The 19,647-nt window shown below is 49.1% G+C and overlaps 5 protein-coding genes across 5 annotated transcripts; 3 read left to right on the top strand and 2 right to left on the bottom strand.

The window, feature by feature from the left end:
• Positions 1-246: 246 nt before the first annotated feature.
• PtrM4_055180 (NMDAR2-C domain containing protein) lies at positions 247-1,362 on the bottom strand (the record flags this gene model as incomplete). The annotated part of the gene is made up of 1 exon (XM_066105134.1): positions 247-1,362. The coding sequence occupies one exon, from the start codon at positions 1,360-1,362 to the stop codon at positions 247-249; it is 1,116 nt and encodes a 371-aa protein (XP_065963761.1).
• Positions 1,363-1,841: 479 nt separating this feature from the next.
• Positions 1,842-4,043, top strand: PtrM4_055190 (Dimer-Tnp-hAT domain containing protein; the record flags this gene model as incomplete). The annotated part of the gene is made up of 4 exons (XM_066105135.1): positions 1,842-2,153; positions 2,190-2,433; positions 2,635-3,377; positions 3,426-4,043. The coding sequence occupies 4 exons, from the start codon at positions 1,842-1,844 to the stop codon at positions 4,041-4,043; spliced, it is 1,917 nt and encodes a 638-aa protein (XP_065963762.1).
• Positions 4,044-6,952: 2,909 nt separating this feature from the next.
• Positions 6,953-8,519, top strand: PtrM4_055200 (TT-ORF1 multi-domain protein; the record flags this gene model as incomplete). The annotated part of the gene is made up of 2 exons (XM_066105136.1): positions 6,953-8,250; positions 8,300-8,519. 2 exons carry the CDS (start codon positions 6,953-6,955, stop codon positions 8,517-8,519), a joined length of 1,518 nt encoding a protein of 505 aa, XP_065963763.1.
• A 6,818-nt stretch (positions 8,520-15,337) lies between these two features.
• On the top strand, positions 15,338-15,544 carry PtrM4_055210 (uncharacterized protein; the record flags this gene model as incomplete). Its single annotated transcript, XM_066105137.1, has 2 exons — positions 15,338-15,452; positions 15,504-15,544. The coding sequence occupies 2 exons, from the start codon at positions 15,338-15,340 to the stop codon at positions 15,542-15,544; spliced, it is 156 nt and encodes a 51-aa protein (XP_065963764.1).
• Positions 15,545-15,973: 429 nt separating this feature from the next.
• PtrM4_055220 (uncharacterized protein) lies at positions 15,974-19,612 on the bottom strand (the record flags this gene model as incomplete). Its single annotated transcript, XM_066105138.1, has 1 exon — positions 15,974-19,612. The coding sequence occupies one exon, from the start codon at positions 19,610-19,612 to the stop codon at positions 15,974-15,976; it is 3,639 nt and encodes a 1,212-aa protein (XP_065963765.1).
• Positions 19,613-19,647: the final 35 nt, after the last annotated feature.

A 19,647-nucleotide genomic window follows, 5' to 3' on the forward strand; every position in this document is an offset into this window, starting at 1 on the left:
CTAATAGCGTTCTAGAGATATAGAATAGCACTCTAGGGCGGAGTTTTGGTTCGGATTGTGGGAGAATTTGGAGGTATGCTGCGTGGCTAGTGGACCTAGTATCAGCGTAGTCGTTGTTTCTTGTTGGTGTGAGCCAAGGCTCTTGGACTGCAATTATATCAACCCTTAGTTCGACAGCTAGTTGAAGAGTAGACTCTGTAGCCTGGATACTCTTATTCAGATTCGCTTGGAGAATCTTAATGCTGTCTAACATTCTGTTGTATATTGGTTCTCCTTGTTTGTTATAGCTGCGAGGACTTCACAGTCTCTGCTATTAGCAAAGTGAGGTTCTTTGCAGTTTGAGCATTTTGGGAGTGTATGGATACAAGGCTTCCCACTTGTCGTGCAGGTGGAGCATTTATGCTGCGATGTAGGGTGGGTCCCCGCACATAGCTGGCATGCTGTTTGGTTCCGGCATTTAAGCTTTGTATGGCCAAAGCCTTGGCAGTTGTCGCATTGGGTAGTAGCTGGAATACTTCTATACTTTTCAGTACGGAGGCTCTCTCCAAGGATAATGATCCTCGCTCCTAGTTTCTTTGCTTCGGCTTCTGTTTTAAAAGCGATGACAATAGAGCTGTTTTGTTTGTTCTTCCAGTCTTTTGTAAGCCAGTAGGAGTTACCAACTATTTGTAGTCCTTTGTTGTATGTAGGGATTTCAGTTTGAAGGATTTCTAGCGTGTCTGCTCCTTCAAAGGTTGTAGGGACGTTGTGGACTATGACTTTTGTCCAAGATTCTAGTGGTTGAGCGTGTTTGATGTTAAAGAGGTCCATCCAGATATTGGATTGCTGGAGAAGGAATTCTCCAGAGTATCCGCTTGTAGTAGTAAGTATGAGATTGTTTCTCTTACTAAGAGCTGCTAGTTGGATAACAGGTCCTGCAATGCCAGCTTTTTGGAATGCCTCGTTGATTTTGTTTCGTGCTTGGAGCGGGTTGATGGTTTGGTTTTCCTCTAGTGTTGCAACTATTTGATAGTGCGTAATTAGTTTCTTAGGCGTTGGCTTTTTCTTTGGGGCTACAGTCGTCCAAGTGGCGTTCTTTGATGGTTGAGCTGCAATTTTTGCGTATGATTGGGGAGCATTTGTGTTTGTTGTCGTTGTTGCTACTGCTACTGTTTGGTTGTTTTGACCAGCTACTGTGGCTGTTGCCTTCTTTAATGTCTTTGCTGCTTTTTCTGAAGCGTTTGCTAGAGTAGCTGAGTGGAAGGCGAGCTTGGCAGATAGTTTGTCCGAGATCTGGTTTGTAACTCTCCCTTTTTCCGTGTAGTCTCTAAATACGTCTAGTAGTTCGAGTAGCTTGTTTTGCTCTTCATATGAGTTGGTCATAATAGAGGCTTGGAGGATCAGGTTTCTAGCCCATTGGATTGCCTGTTCTGCATACTTGTCAACGAGCGAGCCGGCTCGCTCAGCTCGCTCGGCTTGGACGTTTTGACCAAGCCGAATGAGCTGAGCGCGCAGTGCGCGCTTGCAAGCCGAGCGAGCTTAGGGATAGGCGCTCGCTCAGTCAGCTTGCTTAGCTTGGTTGGATGGAGCGGTTGGAAACTTGGGGCTGAAGGACTTGGTGGAGGGGCAATCTCACGATGATTTTTAGGTGTAGTGCGTAAGTTCGAAACCTAGTTATAACCTAAAATACACTCTTTTTTGCTATATTTCTAGCAAATAAGCTACTAAATTTCCGGCTAACGGCCTGGCAACAATATTCTCCTTCTGCGACACTTCACTTACTACTTATCACCCACCACACTCACCTATACTCCACCAACGCGTCTCTATTTGCAGCTATTATCTACCTCGCCGTTGCTATAATGCCAGCAAAAAGAACATGCGTTAATGCTCTAGAAATCGCGACAACTTCGAAGCGCCCTAGAGTCGCAGCGCGTCATCGCGGGACTGCCAGCCAACCTGTGCTAGTCGATACTCAGCCATTCTCACCATCTCCACCTCCTCCACCGCTGTCGCCGCGTCAAGCTCTCGTTGCCGCGCCACAAGCACCAAATTTTGAAGCGACCCTCCGAGAGTCGCGCGCCGAAGAGACGATCATCCCACCACCTAAGGGCAGCGAGCATGCCACTGTTGCAGCTTCAGGGGCAGCTAGCGAGGCTGTCGACAAGGGTTTCGTATAGGTAGAGGACAAATACGACGGCTTTAATTAGAGTCGCTACCCAAAGCACTGCAAGCCGCCCACATCACTTTCGAACCGAGCAAGCTGGGTATACAGCCATGGCTATCGCATCGCCTTGCGCAGCAACGTCGCAAAAGTTACGTGGATCTGCCACTATTGCTATAAGCACAAGTTCACTACTGTTGGCCGTGGCATACATAACGTCTCGCAGTCTCCATCAGCGCCAGCACGTCATCTCGGAGAAGACAAGAAAGTTCATGGCTTGAAGCCTCCAAGTAAGCGCACTACCGTCGCTCCTCGGAAAGAAACTCTCCTCGAACGCGCCCTTCAGAAGGGCTGCTCTTAGGCTGTTGCCAACGAGCTTACCAACTTCAATATACAAGAGTTTAGGCTTGCGGCCGTTACCTAGCTCGTCGAAAACAACCTCCCACTCTCACAATTCGAATCATCGTCTTTTCGCAATATGATATAATTAGCTAGCGTAGAGGCAGAACGAGCCTTGTGGGCATCTTATAACAGCGTCTCACGATACGTTATACGCCTGTACAACTACCTGTTACTAAAGGTTATCGCAAGCCTTTCAGAATCAATGAGCAAAGTCTATGTAAGCTTTGACGGATGGACGACAAAAGGTGGCAAGCGCGGTTACTTAGGTATCGTCGCCCACTACGTTGATAGCTCTGGCGAGCTCAGGGACTTGCCTATTGCGCTCCCACAACTGACAGGTGCCTACACCGGCGAGGCTATGGCTGAGGTCGTGATGGCAATATTCAAGCAGTTCGAAATCACTGTGGGCAAGCTCGGTTACTTCGTCCTCGACAACGCACATAACAACAACACCACGATTAACACTCTCGCCTTGCAGATAGGCTTTAGCGCTACTGAGCGTCGCCTTCGCTGCGGTCCTTATACGCTTAATCTCATTGGCCAGATGCTACTCTGGGGTGAGGAGAAAGAGTCCTACGACAACGAGGAGACTGAGCGCGTGAACGAAGCTGAGAATATGGCTACTTGGCGAGGCGATGGACCATTAGGAGTGCTTGTCGCGGTTATTAACTACATCAAAACACCACAACAGTACGCTCTTTTTGAGAAGTATCAGAAGCTCGCTATTAGGGACCAGCCTGTCAACGCGCCAACAGAACAGCACAAAATCAAGGAGCCCGTTAAGCTAGTTGTTACTCGCTATAACTCTTACGTTTCGTGTTTTAAGCGCGCTGTTGAGTTGTAATTAGCGGTTAATAGGTACGCCAACTACCATATTTAGAAGATTGAAACTGAAGACGCGTACGCCCGAAGTCGTAACAACAAGCTGCCTGCAGCGCCGGATTGGATGAGGTCTGATGGGATCAATGCCCATGACTGGCAGGTGATTGCTGAGTATATTGATGTGCTTAGGCCACTAAAACAAGCTACAAAACGGCTTGAAGGCCGCGGCAAAAGCGGTGCTTTTGGAGCAATCGCTGAGGTTATTCTAGTATTTGAATACTTACTTGGAGTCTATGAGGACCGCTTGCAAAGCTATGAAGACGTCATTTATGATGAGCATACAGAGTCACCCGAAGACCACCTTGCTATCAACCTCCGCGCTGCCCTAGTTAAAGCCCGCGAGTACTACAACAAGCTCGACCTCTCGCCAGCTTACTATGCTGCTATAATCCTTCATCCTCGCTACAAAAGCTACCTTGACGCAGCGTGGGCGGATAAGCCTGATTGGCTAGAGAGCAGCAACCGCAAGTTTCAACATTTGTGGGCGGAGTACAAAAGCTTACCGAAGCCGCGCTTACGCTCTAAAGTTAGGCACAATGATATAGAAGACGCTATTAACAGCTTTATTAAGCCGGCAGGGCTTACGGAGAACGAGGAGGATGAATATGAGGCTTAGAAACGCAGCGAACCGATCGCTAGCGAGGGCGTCGACCCTATAAAATACTGGGTAGGACTCCGCGATCGCTACCCCAGCCTTAGCAAATTTGCTATCGACATGCTATCAATCCCAGGCTCAAGCTGTGAGTGTGAGCGCTTATTCAGCGAGCTGGGTGACCTCCTCGAGCCCCGTCGGCGCAGCATTTCTCCGCAACTTCTAGCAGCAATACAGTGCGATCGACGATGGATAAGAGCTAGATTTGGCAGTGGTGAGGTGCCTGTAAAGGAGGCTATCAGCGATGAGGAGATGGACGCGAAATACGGTGTACATAAGTGGGATATTAGCTGAGAAACTCAACACCAAGGTTTCTATATAACTTTCCTAATCGGGACTGAGCCCATCAAGCCGAGCGAGCTGACAGCCCTGTTTCAGCCAATCCGAGCGAGCCGAGCGAGCTGCTGGCCTCCGCTCAATTGGCTGAGCAAGCCAATTGGCTGAGCTCGCTCAGCTTGCTCATTGACATCTGTGCTGTTCTGGATCTTTTGCAGTTGGTTTGTCAGAGTCATTCTTTTGGAATGGATTTCTTCCAGTTCTGTCGTATACAGGAGAGAAGAGGGCTGGTCGTTTGTTCATGATTGGGACTAGTCGTTCGGGTGGGTTAGGTTGAGTTTGGGTTGGGGTCGCTGGTGTCTGGTCCTCTTCTATACCCATTTGGATATCATTTTCGAGATAGATTGCGGTATTAGTGCTGTTTCCGCTTGCCTCTGGGATCTGCACTATGATATTGTCGCTGTCTGGCGGCATTTTTGTTCTGTTGTTGCTACTTTACACTAGAAGGATACCTAGTTCTTCTAGCCGTACCGGTGTGAAAGTAGTGAAAGCCTTGCTATTTTACTCTTCTTACTTTCTTTTCTCTATCTTACTGATCTATCGAGTAGATCTCTAGGATAGGAATAGATTTGGGAGACTAGAAAACAGCGAAAGAGTCAATTGTTGGTATTTTTGGTTATCTTATCGATAAGGACTGGTCTGTGCGTTTTTGTTTTGGAAGATTGAACGCGTCTGAAGAATCTCGTTCTACTGGCTCTAGCTTTACAACCAGCTGGCTGCGGAGGCTTAGAGTAGCTGGAATGTTTTTCTTCTGATGGTTTCGACTATATTCCGATGAAAAACGACGCGTTTTGATCAGTTTTCGATTTGAGGTGTGTGTCTGTGGGCCCTTGTTGCTACTTTACACTAGAAGGATACCCAGTTCTTCTAGTCGTACCGGTGTGAAAGTAGTGAAAGCCTTGCTATTTTACTCTTCTTACTCTCTTTTCTCTATCTTACTGATCTATCGAGTAGATCTCTAGGATAGGAATAGATTTGGGAGACTAGAAAACAGCGAAAGAGTCAATTGTTGGTGTTTTTGGTTATCTTATCGATAAGGACTGGTCTGTGCGTTTTTGTTTGGCTGACGTGATTTGTCCCCAAGTTTTTGAGATTTGTCCCCAACCAAAGTACCGAAAATAGCAACTTTTGCACTGCACAATCCAAATTCACTACAATCACAAGTGTAATTTTTATCTCTGAAGCCACAGATACGTCTCGCATACTTAAAAGTACCTCTTGCCTACTTTTTGTAAATTCTGATAGCGATGGGAGCGAGCTGACTGGAGTTGAAGTTGACGAGAAGCTACCAACTTCAACATGCAATTAAACCATAACGTGGACTAATTAGAGGCTCAGAATTCTTAAGAAAGCTGCGCGAGACCTAAACGTAAGTTATTACGTTCAATCATTCACTTATATCTTTGCTGGCGTTGAGTTTTGTGCATGTAAAACGATTCGGTACTTTGGTTGGGGACAAATCTTAAAAACTTGGGGACAAATCTCAGCAGCCCTAAGGTAAGTGTTGATACGGCAAAGGTGAGGTTGAATCAAGGAACGGTCGTTGCAACGAGTTGAAGTAGATGGTTATGATTGATTAGAGGAGGTGGGCTGCAGCTCGCGTACGAACTGAATCCCACCCCACGGCACGGGCCACGCACGTAGTCACGTGCTCGCCACGTACGTACGGTGGCTGGAAACTAAGAGCAACCAACAGTAAGAGATACTGGTTATCCTAGACTAAGCAGTACCAGATCAACGCCACATGGCACACGTGGTCCACTTCTCCTCATAACCGCCACATCATGTGTTTGTCGCCATTTGGAGTAACGGTGTGTTTAATGCCGTAGGGAGGCACCATAATGCGATGGAGGAGGAAGAGAGAGGAAAGACTAATTTACAACGCTTTCTACCTTTTTACCTTTGACTTCTCGAGTCGTGCCTGGGAAAACCTCCTGCAGCTGCAGCACTAGCCAATGTGAGTAAGCTGCGCGGCGCAGGTGCGTGCATGTATCTGCATGTTCCGAGTGCGGACATGTTAGTCGGCAGCGATGGAGCGAGCTTACTTATGCGGCCTATAGCAGGGACAAAAGAAGCCTACAAGCCGGTTATGCATTCGACCAATGGCATTCCCCTGCACAGCACCCACTCGCTAAATGGGCAGCAACAGCGCTTAGGCAATGCCGTGCCAGAAGAGATGTGGGGATACTGGTCGGGGATTGATGTACTGTAGCAGTGGGATTGTTATGAAGAGATGGGTGGTGAGTCCAGGTGCGGAATACTCATCTACTTACAAGAACGGGCGCATGTTGACGTCGGTGCGTCGCGCTACGGTAACTGCGCGACACCTGGACCGAGCTCCAAGAACTGCCAAGATTAGCAGAACCAAAACAAACAAGCTGAGCCTGAGCCTTCACGCCTACCTATCATGAACAGCATCTAGCCCAAAATCTTTCAGCTAGTGTTAATCTGCTAGTTCAACATCTACTATCTCCCTGGAATACGCCGAGATAGCTGCCGTCAACGAGCCCTGCCGAGTATCTCCTATCATTGTCGCCATGGCTGACCAGTCGCCTGATTACAAAACGCTGTTCCTCGAAGAACAATGCAGACGCAAAGCCGCGGAGCAGGCGCAGAATGAGGCAGAGCAGGCGAAGAATGAGGCAGAGCAGGCGAAGAATGAGGCGGAGCAGGCGAAGAATGAGGCCGAAGAGAAAACTCGCAAGACGACTCTTCCAGAGTTTCTCGACGCCTGTCACGATAATCTATACTCCGGTCTCACCGTCCAGACCGATGCGACCTTGTCGACGCGGGGCGACCCTGCGAATGCGAATAACAAGCTTCGACCTGAGAAGCTCCTTCTATGGAAGGATTTCCCAGCACAACAAGCAGCGATTTGGGACAAACTTATGGGGTCTGACTTCGCGTTAGAGCGACACTTCACCTCGCTGCATACGTTGAAAGAGTCTGGTGAAGCTATCCGACGGAAGATGATGAGTTCTGAGCTAGATTTGCATCTCTTCCAACGTACCACTGTAGACGACCCTGTAACGTCTATTATCGAACGATTATACGACCAACAAATACTACGACAGGAGTTTGGACTCAAGGGTTCGATACAGTTTGAGAATCACGCCAACACCCTCAGCCCGGAAACGCAACTAGAGAGCATTAGTTCCATGACCATCTCCGGGACTCAGCGACGACGGTCACCACGCCTACAGGCCAAGGCCCAGGCCCAAGACAACTCCGTGGACGCACCTCGCGCCCAAACAGCACGATCGTCCCGTCCTCGAGCCGATCAGTTCTGCGTCTACAACACCAGCACTCAGAATACAGAGACTCGCGTAGCGGCCTTTATCACGGAATACAAACCTCCGCACAAGCTGCCACTCGGGTATATAAACGAGGGTTTGGGGGATATGGAACTCGAGGAGGTGATTCTATGTCGCGAAACGGATACTCCTCGCGACCACTTTCGCCGGCTGATGGCTGCAGTCATCACACAAGCATTTTCTTATATGGTCAAGCTTGGGGTGGAGTATGGTTGCGTGTGCACTGGCGAAGCTTTCGTCTTCCTACGCATTCCTGACGATCCTAGAACGGCTCAGTACTTCCTCTCCGTTCCGAAAGGGGACGTCGGGGACACCACAGGATGGACATCGGACTTAGACGGAACAAATCGCCTGCATCTAACAGCTGTTGCTCAGATGCTAGCTTTCACGCTTCAGGCGCTGCAGACACCGCCCCGTAGCCACAAATGGCGTGCCGACGCCGCCTCTCAACTCAATGGCTGGGAGGTTACGTATGAAGACCTGCTAGATACTATCCATGTAGAAGATGCGCCATCATCGGAGTACCGTCCACCTCGCCACAATGAGTTCCTTCGCATGTCACCTATCCAGCTCCGGCGGAGGCATACCCCAATTAGCTCTTCAAGCTGCGCGCGACCGCAGGATCAGCACGCAGCTAGCGACGAAGAACCCGACTCCGATACTCCAAGCCGGCGGCAACCTTCACCCTCGCGCCAGCCTCGCACACACGCCGCTACCAGCAGCTCTTCGCCGAGTCGGAGTTCCCATAGAGGACAAAGTGGACAGTATTGCACTCAAAACTGCATACTAGGGTTAGTCCGAGGGGGTCCACTTGATATGTCGTGCCCAAATGTGCGAGATCATGGGGAAAGCCATCATCAGATCGATTCACCGACCTTCCTCACTCTTATACGCCGACAGCTCTCAAACGACTTAGATACTGACTGCAAGCCTGTGAGTCTGCCTGGCGCTTGCGGCGTCTTATTCCAAGTTCGGCTGAAATCGCACGGGTACATGGTAGCAGCCAAGTGCACTCCCATTGACTTCGTCCATCGTCTTCATCATGAAGCTACCGTTTATGACCTCCTCCGTCCGATCCAGGGTATACATGTACCAGTTCATCTAGGCAACATAGACCTGGAAACCCCCTATTTCTACGAGGGTATTTGTGAGCTTGTCCACATGATGTTTCTTAGTTTTGGAGGGAAGCGGATCGCCCAACACCTCACCGCCAAGAACCGGCTTTCCGTTACCCAACAAGTCGACTGCTCAGCCCAAGCTATTCACAACCTTAGTATCTTGCATAAAGACCTTATGCCTCGAAACCTGTTGTGGAATGAGGAGACGGGCCGAGTGATGGTGGTTGATTTCGAGCGGGCAGAGTTCATCAAGCCACGACCTATACTAGGTACCATCTCGGCGAACAGGAAGAGGAAGAGAGTGTGCAATACAGGGTTGTCTAAACGTGGAGAAGATAGTCTTTCTATTTTTTTGCGAGAAAGAAAACGGGTAACTATTGAACTGCGTGGACTACACGAACGCCACCAAGTTCTACCTAGCCAATAATTGGACCCCACCAACTTTCTGCACCTTCACAAGCGTACAACTCAACTACCTTTTAGAGCACTGTATAAATATTGCTGTTGTAGATTAAACAGTACCTACCACAGTCCGCAACAATCAATTAAGTGGGTCCTAGAAGGTTCAGATTGGATTGATTGATTACCGCTTTAAGCCTAGTAGTTACCTATAGGAGTTTAAGCCCTACCTAGATAGGTAAGTGGGTCTAGGAGAGTGACCGGATTGAATTGATTGTTGCGGAGTCTAGTACCTACACTATCTTCTTGCAAGTACGTGAGTTGTGCCCAGTCTCTCTGCACCTTGTGCAGCGCGCTAGAGCCTGGCGGCTGAGGCCTGACCTTGACCTTGTTCACGCTCTATCTGATTACTGGTTAGCCTTCTGCTCATGGCCTCTGGAAGAAGCCGTATGCGGCCGCAGAAATAGCCTAGTAGAGAGACTGTGCAGCCCCATAGGTGTATACCATCTGTGGACCTATGCCTATTCGGACTTATTTTCCCTCTATTCTCCACCATAATTCTGCCGTGCGAGGGCCGCGCAGATATCTCGCAAGTTCTCATCCTCTTGATACTGCGGTCGAGGCGTCTTAAATATCTTCTCTCTCCTTTCTCCTTCCGGCCACGCAAGTCGTCTCTTCTCCACTTCATGCTTTTCGAGGGCTTCCTGACTGGTGAATGTACGGCCGTACACACAGGCAAACCTAGCTACTGAAGGCCCGATCTGCGTCAACACGGGCTCCAATTTCATAAAAGCGAAGGAAGAGACTAAGGAGCTGTCTTGTTGTTGGTTTTGAGTAAGAGACTTGTCGGCTTGTCGCCTGTGGTATAAAGAGTCGCGCTTGTGTAGTGAGAGCACTGAAGATGTGATAGTGCCTGGTACTGGCCCGAAAGCTGGGGGAATCGAAGTCGGAGGTGAATGTGGAGCTGTGAATGGCACTGAGACCGGCGTTGTGCCTTTGGGCGTAGACCCGAATCTAGGCTTTCCTGCCTGATGAGTCTTCGAGTACCGCAAATGATTTCTCAGCTTCTTCTCGTTGGTAAAGTTCTGTCCACAAGGGCACAGTATTTTTTGCGCTATTGCTTCACAAGATGGAATGGGACGCTTCCCTGCCGCTAATACCGAATCCGCGCCCGAATTTAATTCTGGGTCCTCAATCAAATCCAATGTAGTCGAACACGCATCCATCCGTTACTTATAACCTGCACAGCGGCATCCATGTCTTTGAAGTTCATCGTGATTTTTGAACGTGCTACCACACCAGCAGGCTACAGAGGCCACAGGCCTGGGCGTTGAAGCTGGAATTGAAGCTCTAGCTGGAATCGCGGCGGCCCTTCGATTGGAGCTTAGAGCCATAGAGATGACATTCTCTCCCTTCTGATGGGTTCCGCAGACCCGTTTATGCCCTAAATACGTCTCCACGTTCTCGAAACTTTTACCGCAAGGGCAGCGAACCTGGAATGTGCTGATTCTTCCTGCTGCGTCCGCCATTTCGATCTCCGCATAAGATAAGGTAATTTCAACGAATAGTAAGCGGAAGACTAAAGGTAGGTATAGCAAGTTAGGCAGTGTTGTAAACTTGATCTATATTAGCGTAAGATTTCTGTAGTCAAGTTGGGTCACTCGCCAAATATCATATTCTACACATCTGAAAATTCTCGCATCTAACAGTATGAAAGTTAGTATGTTATGTTTCTCGAGCTCAACCTACCCCGCATCTGTCAACGAAGGGGGAAGTGGTGGGTCTATTTTTGCGGGGTTGGTGTCAGATGATAGACTGATCTGTTCATCTGATTCGCCAGCCGCGCACATATACCTGTTCAAGTGTACGCGTTGTGCGACGTACGAGCTGTATGTTCCCACTTGCGTACTTGCATATTTTCCTAAGTCTCAACAAAGAGCACAGCGGGTCCAGGCTCAGATAGACCGTGTTGCTTCCTTGCGAGGAGTATGTACGTACATACGTTCAAGGATGAAATCGAGAGGGAAACTGGCTTGAGTACGTTGTTGATAAACGGGCTAAAAGCTGAGACTTAAAGTGACCGGGAACCTGATCCCGCCTCAGACGGCTGGACACAATGCAGCCCATGCTACGGTGCGCAGCACTAGATCGCCCATCTTAGATAGCACGGCCCGCACATAGTGCTGATCTAAAAGAAGCCGATTGAATGAGTTATTATTTACTGTTAGTGTCACGGTATCCTCTCGTACCCCCTGACACCTGCACGTGCCGCACTCGCTTATGCGCACGTGCCTCACTTTGTATATCTTCAGCTCGCTCTGCGTACAGCTATCCTCTTGTACCACACCTAAGTATCGTACCTAGCATATCCAATCGAGCTTCTGAAGCAAGTTTGATGTCCCTGCTCGTTGCCTCTTGTGACAGTTAGTTAAAGTGAGGCGGTCGTGTAACTGTCGGATCGTGAGTATCGGTAGAGACGTCGGCTGCTTGACACTTCGGCCCGACTTCGGCCCACCTTGCGCAGAGCTTAGGTGTACCTTCGTAGCAGCTATGTTCGTAGACAATGCGAATACCAATACCAGTCACCAGAAGAACCTCGTTGTTATTATTTACCCGTACGATCGTACAAGGCCTACCAACAACTTGCTTGTTTATGTGGTCCCCGATGTGCTTGCATACATGGGCAAACCGATTAACCGGTTGAATTTACCGACCGAAACAACCGACCGGTCGAACCGGTTAAACCGATTAGACCAGTTGGATTTTATAACGTATCTATCTACTAACCAAAATCAGCCTCAGTACACTTAACCAGCTGTTGATCTAACTCATTTGCAGCACTTTGATCGACATAGGGATCCGGCGTGATAGGAAATCCTAATCCACTCGCTCGAACAGGGTAAATGTGCCCCCTTTTCAGCTAATTGCCTATACTGTTAAGAATATGTTAGGTTCAGTCCAGGTCGGCGGGGTGAGGCTCGTGGAGTAAGCCCGAGCAGAAGGACCGACGCTGAATGATGATCTGTCATGTACGTCCTAAGATCATCATAACAATAAGTAGAGAGAACAATAGCTCTAAGTGTAGTTCAATCTAATACGTTGTTACCTTTCGTACCTCTACTCGGTCGCCTATGGTAGTCATACCACCAGAGGAGACCTTGTTCCAATAAAATGTAAAATTTCATGTAAGCAGATCACGTGAGGAACATCAAAATCCACGAACACCAAAACTCCGACCGCCGACATGCTCCGCAATACCCCGCAATGCCCCGCTATTGGCTGCGCAACACTCCACGTAGATACTCAGACTTGCTTTCACGATACTCGCTTTCATTAATTGCCTAATTGGGTAATACGTGGCATTTCACTCGCAAAAACATTATCGCGCAACCAGCTGCTGCGACACTATATAATGAGATCATGCCCCGCCTCCGCTCCAAATCTTTGACACTCAACTCCAATACTTTTTTTGGATAGTCAACCGCAACGACGTTTGCCTTCAAGACCTCCCTGAGCACAGGCTTGCCTCCCTGTTCAAAGGCAAAAGTCCATGGATCGTATCCATGGCCACGACGACACTCGAGAACGAGACGCGAGACGATGACGACCGACGACGACAGCACAGCTATGGCGACATGGGTTACTTCGTACACTGATGCGAAGCTCCTTCATGGTCTACTCTACCTTCTTGTCCCAATTTATCAAGGGCCAACGCGCAGGTGACCATGTAGTCTTTGCCTGTCATACCTGCTTGCAGGGTGTGTATCTATGCGGTAGCGGGTCTGTCGAATTGGGAGACGTTGTCGCGTATGAGGTTTTGGTTTGTTGTTGTGTGGTGCCCTTTATATTGACGTGATGCTATTTCTCTTTTTGCTATCTGTCTTGCTGTTCCTCTTCTCGCTGTTTCTCTTCTTTTTTTTTAGCAAAAGACCTGATCAATCTGTTGCTGACACTGGGCCGATTACCCCGTTGCCTCTGGATACGACTACTGGATACCTGAATACGAATACGAACCGAATACCTCGAACGCCTCCGTGGCGAACGTCTACATCGGTAGACATCGACAAACTTATACTTTTACGGCACTGTCAGCATCAACTGATAGATCATGCCACTAAGCCCACCCCAACGTAGTATGCTCACTGCTTCGTAAGAAGATGCCGCGCTACGTTGGGTTGGCACTTACGCTTCACTGGATCAGCCATGCGGCTGTGAAACTGTTCCACTAAATCCACCCCGTCTGCGAAAGGTGGTTACTTCAAATAATCTGAGTGCCTTTGATGGGGTGGTTATTTGGGGGCCCTGTTGCTTCTTTCATACGGGAATGTATGGATTTTAGCAAGATACTATTCTAAAGCTTCGGCTGTCTGATAGTAACCGAGGACTAGACCTGGGGGTCGTTTCTGGAAACCACTGGATGTGGACCAGCAAAGACACTCAAACAGTGTTGACTTTGAATTGGAGTGAAACACGCTCTTTTATTGCTGCTCGTCTGTCTGCTACAGTAATAGCGCATTTCCCTTCCCTCGACTATGGCGACCGTTGCCGCCGGTTCTGCAGGTGGTGGAGAGCCACCGCGCCCAGCTGGAAAGCTGCCTCTACTGCTAAACCTACTTGATGCACTTCATGTCCAAGGTACAACTAGTCGTTACGACAACAGCGCCATCTTCAAAAATACTGTACGTGCGATATTGGCGGCGTGGGTGCCTGTTGAAGTTGAGTGTCGCGACGGACTTGCCACATGTTGAACCCTATCCTCAAGGATCAGTGATTTTATTAATTGCCTATGTACGAGTGTTGGTTGGCTTTGCACTAAGTGCTAGGAATGCATTCTGTGTGGTGATGGTTTCTGATTGATTGTCTTGCGAAAGAGAACTATGGAAGAGCTAGATGTATGTTAGGAGGTCTGGTCTGAGCGCTGCTCGGACGCCGCGATCAGTGCGCCTGCTCGCGTGACCGAGATCAGTGCGGCCGATCGCGTGGCTCAGATATCGTTGATATCTGTGATCCGACAACGAGGGAAATAAATGCAAATAACACCCTAGGTGCAACCGACGGCTGCGACAGCGATACAGTTATCTAAGATGCCGTACGTGCGATATTAGTGGAGTTGATAGAGCTATCACACGGGAGCAGGGGAAAAAAGTGTAAAGAGTAGTCGTTATACATTAACATTGAACTTGCATCTGTCTATGACACCCGTCTGTCTACTGTAAACACCTGGGAAGTAGTCATTGTCCTTTGACATTATACTTGCTGTCCATAATACTTGTCTATCTATTAGTTGTAGACGGGGAATTTGGCCTCCTCCACCAGGGCATCATAGATATAAACCCAGCGGGCGACATCGTCCTCACACTCATCAAGCGGATGTTCCCACTGAGCGACCTCGTCAAAACCAGCTAAGCCGTCAGTCCTGTGTGTGTCGTTCTGGATTTGGAAGATAATGAAAGCGCGTTGGGGGTCATCCCAGGTAGCCAGGTCTAGACGGATATCGAGGTGGGCCCACACACGACCACCACTCGCAGTAACGCCGACGTCGACGCCAAATTTATAGATGAGGTTTGTCTGCCTTGCTTCTGCTGCCCAGAGAAGGCGCAGTGGGCCTTCTTGAATGTAGTCGGGGCTCAAGATAATAGTTTGGATATATGGGAGCGCGCAGAGCTAGACGAGGGTCGGCTTCTGGATGTCGTCTTGTGCAACTGGTTAGCACTTGCGGACAATTTATTTTAGGATTGGTACGTACACTGAGGCTCAAATAGCTCACGTATTGGAAGGTAAGATTGCTGTCTCGGGCGTACGTGCGGTCGAAAGTGCTCTGGACTTGGACGAAGTAGAACGCCTGGGATGGGCGACGTATTGACGATAGTGGAGAGGTTTGGGTTGATTATTCAAGGTGGAGACAGAGAGAGAGAGAGAGGCCAAGTGAGTGGCACATTGAAGGGTACAAGGCAGCAATGCCGTGGCGAAGCGGCGGACTAGCGGCATCGTCAAGGCAATATCTACTCCAGTGTTCCAAGTCTTTGATCTTGTTCTTATTACTAAGATTACGGCCTTCTTATCGACATACAACAGCATCACCCTAAGCAGTATGGCAACTTCTCCACAAGCCCCTCATTACGACGTCGCAGCGGATCTGCCCACCTATGAGGATATTGCCGATATGTTTGAAATTGTCGATTCCACTGAATGCTTCTTCACACTGCGTAAGTGCGACTCTATGTTTTGCGTCTACAGCGACTAACACGTCTCTCTAGTCAAAGAGAGCTTCTTTCGCCGCCCCCGTCACCAGGGTTAACTGTGATGGTGTATTCTTTACTGCTATATCGCTCTCTGCGGAGAAGCGGGCAGCGCTGCCGAGCCCACTGCGCACGTTCTTCTCCGGTGAGAATATCATGGATGGTGGCCATCATGTACGCAATCCTACACAAGCAGGACCCTACCATGAACCTGCACGTCACGTTTAGCAGGCTGCTTAATCCACGCAACCTACCTCTCAACGAGCTTGAACCTGTGAACGGTCTGTAGGTACTGTATTCCAGCTACCTAATCCAGATGCTATTTACAGTCGAGATGAAGAGAAGAAGAGGAAGTGGGCGGCCATCCCGCTTTGTTTGGGTTGGCGCGCGGCGCACGGTGCACGGGCTGCTGGGGGAAGGAGTGATAGAAGGAAGGAAGCGACTAGGCCAGCGGCCTAGTCATGTGACCTAGGGCTCAGCCCGTTACATTACCCCCCTCCTTTCTTCTTGGCGCGTAGTTTGATCCATTTCTTCCAAGCGTCAGTTTTGAGTACGTTACTCACAGGTTCCCATGTCGGTTCTGTGTAGTCCACCCATTTCACGTATGCCTCTTTCGATCCTTTCCTTCCTTGCTTTATTGTTCTTTCATCCAAAACTCGTTCAACTAACCAGACCTCTTCTCCATCTACCAGTATAGGGCCTGGCTGGGTATCTCCAACCTTCTGAGATGGAAGTGGGTCGTTTGGCGCATATCGAAGTAGGTCTACGTGGAAGACAGGGTGGATCTTTCCAGGAACGTTGAGCTGGTAGGAGTGGGAATTGACTTGACGCATAACTTGGTACTTTCCGTGTAGCCAGTCTAATTTCTTAGATGGTCGTGTTGTCTTTACATTTCTGAGGTTTAAAAACACCCAGTCTCCCTCTTTGTACCGAGGAGCCGCGGTTCTCGCCTTATTAGCCTGGTATTGCTGTTTCTCTTGCGTCATAGCTATTGCAGCTTGCGCCCACTCTGTTGCATCTTGTAGTCTTTGAAGAAAGCTCTCTGCCAGTACTTCGCCGTCCTTCTTTGGCCGGTTCTGAATAGTTCGTTCCTCTACCAGCTGGATCGGCTCGTTGTGATATCCGTGCATAAAAAAAAAGGGGCTTAGTCCAGTAGAGGAGGCTTCACGGTTGTTAATTGCCCCTATAACAATAGGTAGAAGCGCGAGCCAGTTCTCTTGCGTGTATGTGGCCCAGATGCGAATCATCTTCTCAATCTCCTGGTTCATTCGCTCTGTAGCGCCATCGGTTTGTGGGTGATAGGCTGTTGATAGACGTTGCTCAATATCTAGGAGCTTGCAGAAATGCCTCCAAAGATCGCAAACGAATTGCGGACCTCTATCGCTCGTAATTGCTGTTGGGATACCATGAATTGGATAATGGCGCTCAAAAAGTCGTTGTGCTACTGCTTCTGCCGAGATGTCGTGCAAGCCTTCCAGTTCTACTCCCTTCGTCAGCCGATCAGTAACTACCATGCAGTTAGTGGCGTTGTCACGTCCAGACGGTGGTAGGTCAGTAATGAAGTCGATCGATATCTCTCCCCAGATGCGTTCTGGGATAGGTAGCGGTTTTAGGAGGCCTCTCTTTGTATCTCTCCATATCGTGTTTCTTCCGCAAATTTCGCAATTGCGAACGAACCGTCGCACGTCGCTCGCTGCACCTGACCAGAAGAACTGTCTCGATAGAATTGTATAGGTAAGGTCTCGCCCAGGGTGGCCAGTGATGTGTGAATCATGTATGTTCTGAATAATCTGCGTGCGTAGGGGTTCGCAATCAGGGATCCATATCCTGTCTCGGAATCGCAACAAGCCTCTTTCATCTAGAGTGCATTCCGCTATGCTCACTGCCTTCTCTTTCTGTAGGATAGTCGGGAGGTTCCGCTCCTTGTCAGCTACCAGCGTAGTAAGCTCCTGATAGAGTGTGTCCTCCTGCCTGCCTTTATGCCACAGGTTTTGCATGTTCTGGTCTTCGAATAGGCGTATATTTTTTGTGAAATCAATCTCAGTTGTTGCGGACAGGGGCTGTATTTGGATACTTCTCAGGTGCTTGCTCTGGAAGAGTCGGATAAATCGGGACCGTAGTCGTTCATCATCGTAGCCGGTTGGAAGGTCTTGTTCTCGTCGTGACAACGCGTCAGGTTTCCCCATAGTCTTCCCCGGCTTCCATTCCAGCGCGAAGTTAAATCGTGAAATAAGTTCTGACCAACGGACCTGTCTTTCAGATAGCTGACGTTCACGGTAGAAGTATTGAAGGTTCTTATGATCTGTCAGAACTGTGAACTTCTTAACCATGTGTAGCTCAGGGGCCCAGGCTTCTAAGCAACGAACAATAGCAAGAAGCTCTTTGTCGTGTATTGGGTAGTTAGCCTCTGTCGCTGAGTGCTTCTTCGAGTAGTAAGCAACGGGCTGCCAGTTATTATCCTTGTCTTTCTGCAGCAGTAGGCCGCCAGTTGCATATCCTGAAGAGTCGGCCTCTACCAAAGTTTCTCTCTCTGGGTCGAAGTGGCCTAGTATTGGTGCAGTGACAAGAAGTTCTCTAATGCTTTCGAACGCTTGATCGCAGGCTGCATCCCAATGAAAGACAGCCTCCTTCTTCGTTAGGTTAATTAAGGGTTGGGCGAGGTCTGAGAATTCCGGGATAAAGACTCGATAGAAGTTGGCAAATCCAATAAAGGCTCGAACGGCCTTAACTGTCGTTGGTGTAGCCCACTCGCGAATTGCGACTACCTTTTCAGGATCAACCTGGATGCCAACTTCTGCTTCGACAATGTACCCAAGGTATTTGACGCGTTTAGTCTCAAACTCGCACTTGTCGATATCGATCTGGAGTCCAGCATCCATCAAGCGCTGAAGAACCTTCCCAACCTTCTGCCTATGATCTTGGAGCGTTCCTGAGGAATAGATTAAGATGTCGTCGACGTAGGCTGAAACAAAGTCGTCAAGGTAGTCCTGCAGAACACCATTGATGTATCGTTGAAATGCAGCCGGTGCTCCTGTCAGGCCAAAGGGGGCCACCCGCCATTCGAATAGACCGTATCTAGTTCGGAAAGCTGTCTTCCATTCTTCTCCTTTGGCCACGCGGATCTTGTGAAAGGCTGCGATAACGTCGAGTTTTGTAAACCATTTAGCTTTTGCTACATTTCTTAGTGTCTCTGTAAACAAAGGTAGTGGATAACGGTCCTTCCTAGTAATGTTGTTTAGGCCTCGATAGTCAACACAGAATCGGATGCCTCCTCCTGGCTTTTTAATCATCAACACTGGCGCAGCTGCAGGGGAGCCGCTTGCACGGATAAAATCCTTGTCTAGCAGCTCAGTGAGGGTTTTCCTAAGCACTAGTAGCTCTTCTCGGCCCATGCCGTAGAGTGGTCCCCATGGAATAGTCTTCTCGTTTCCATCCTGGTCCTTCTCAATCTCAATGTGGAGATCGACGCCTTTACGGTGCGGAGGCAGCTTCTCAGCTAGGAGTTGATCAAAGGCCTTCAACCATTGGTGGTACTGGGGTGGGAGCTTCGTCTTAGGGTCTGATCGCTGGCGCGGCTTTAAGGCCTTCTCGATGTCTGCAATAGAAACCGCAAACACACCAGTGTCGAGGGCTATACTGTTTTCTTTGTTCTTCCGCCGGCTTCTCCTCACCTCTGCCATAAATGCAGAAGCTATTACCAGAGTAGCCTTGAGCTGTGGTGGCTTGTATGCCGTCTTCTTGTGGTTCCATACGCGGATATTTGATGCACCAATATCTAGGCAGCCTTGTTTGGCGGAAATCGTGACGTCGGCATCCTCTAGCCAAGGCTTTCCCAAAATTACGTCGTACGTCAGGCTAGGTACGACGTAGAAGAAGACACGTTTCTGTTGGTGGCCGTCTATGTCTATCGAGGCGTAAGTGACTGTATCTAGGACAGTACTTGGCTCTGCGTTCTTCCCGGCTGCTTCCTCTAGCTGGCGCGGGGCTATCTTGATTGATGGCAGTCTCAGAGATCGAAAGAGTTGTTCATTAATGGCGGAATAGCAAAGGCATCCTGAGTCCACAAGTCCAGTGACAAAGTCGGTTCCATTGAGTCTAACGTCCACTACAAAGGGATCGCTATCCATCTTTTGCTTTCCAGTCTCTTTCCATTCTCTCTGAG

Source organism: Pyrenophora tritici-repentis, chromosome 2 (genome assembly GCF_003171515.1).
Source record: "Pyrenophora tritici-repentis strain M4 chromosome 2, whole genome shotgun sequence".
NCBI classification, from domain to species: Eukaryota; Fungi; Ascomycota; class Dothideomycetes; order Pleosporales; family Pleosporaceae; genus Pyrenophora; species Pyrenophora tritici-repentis.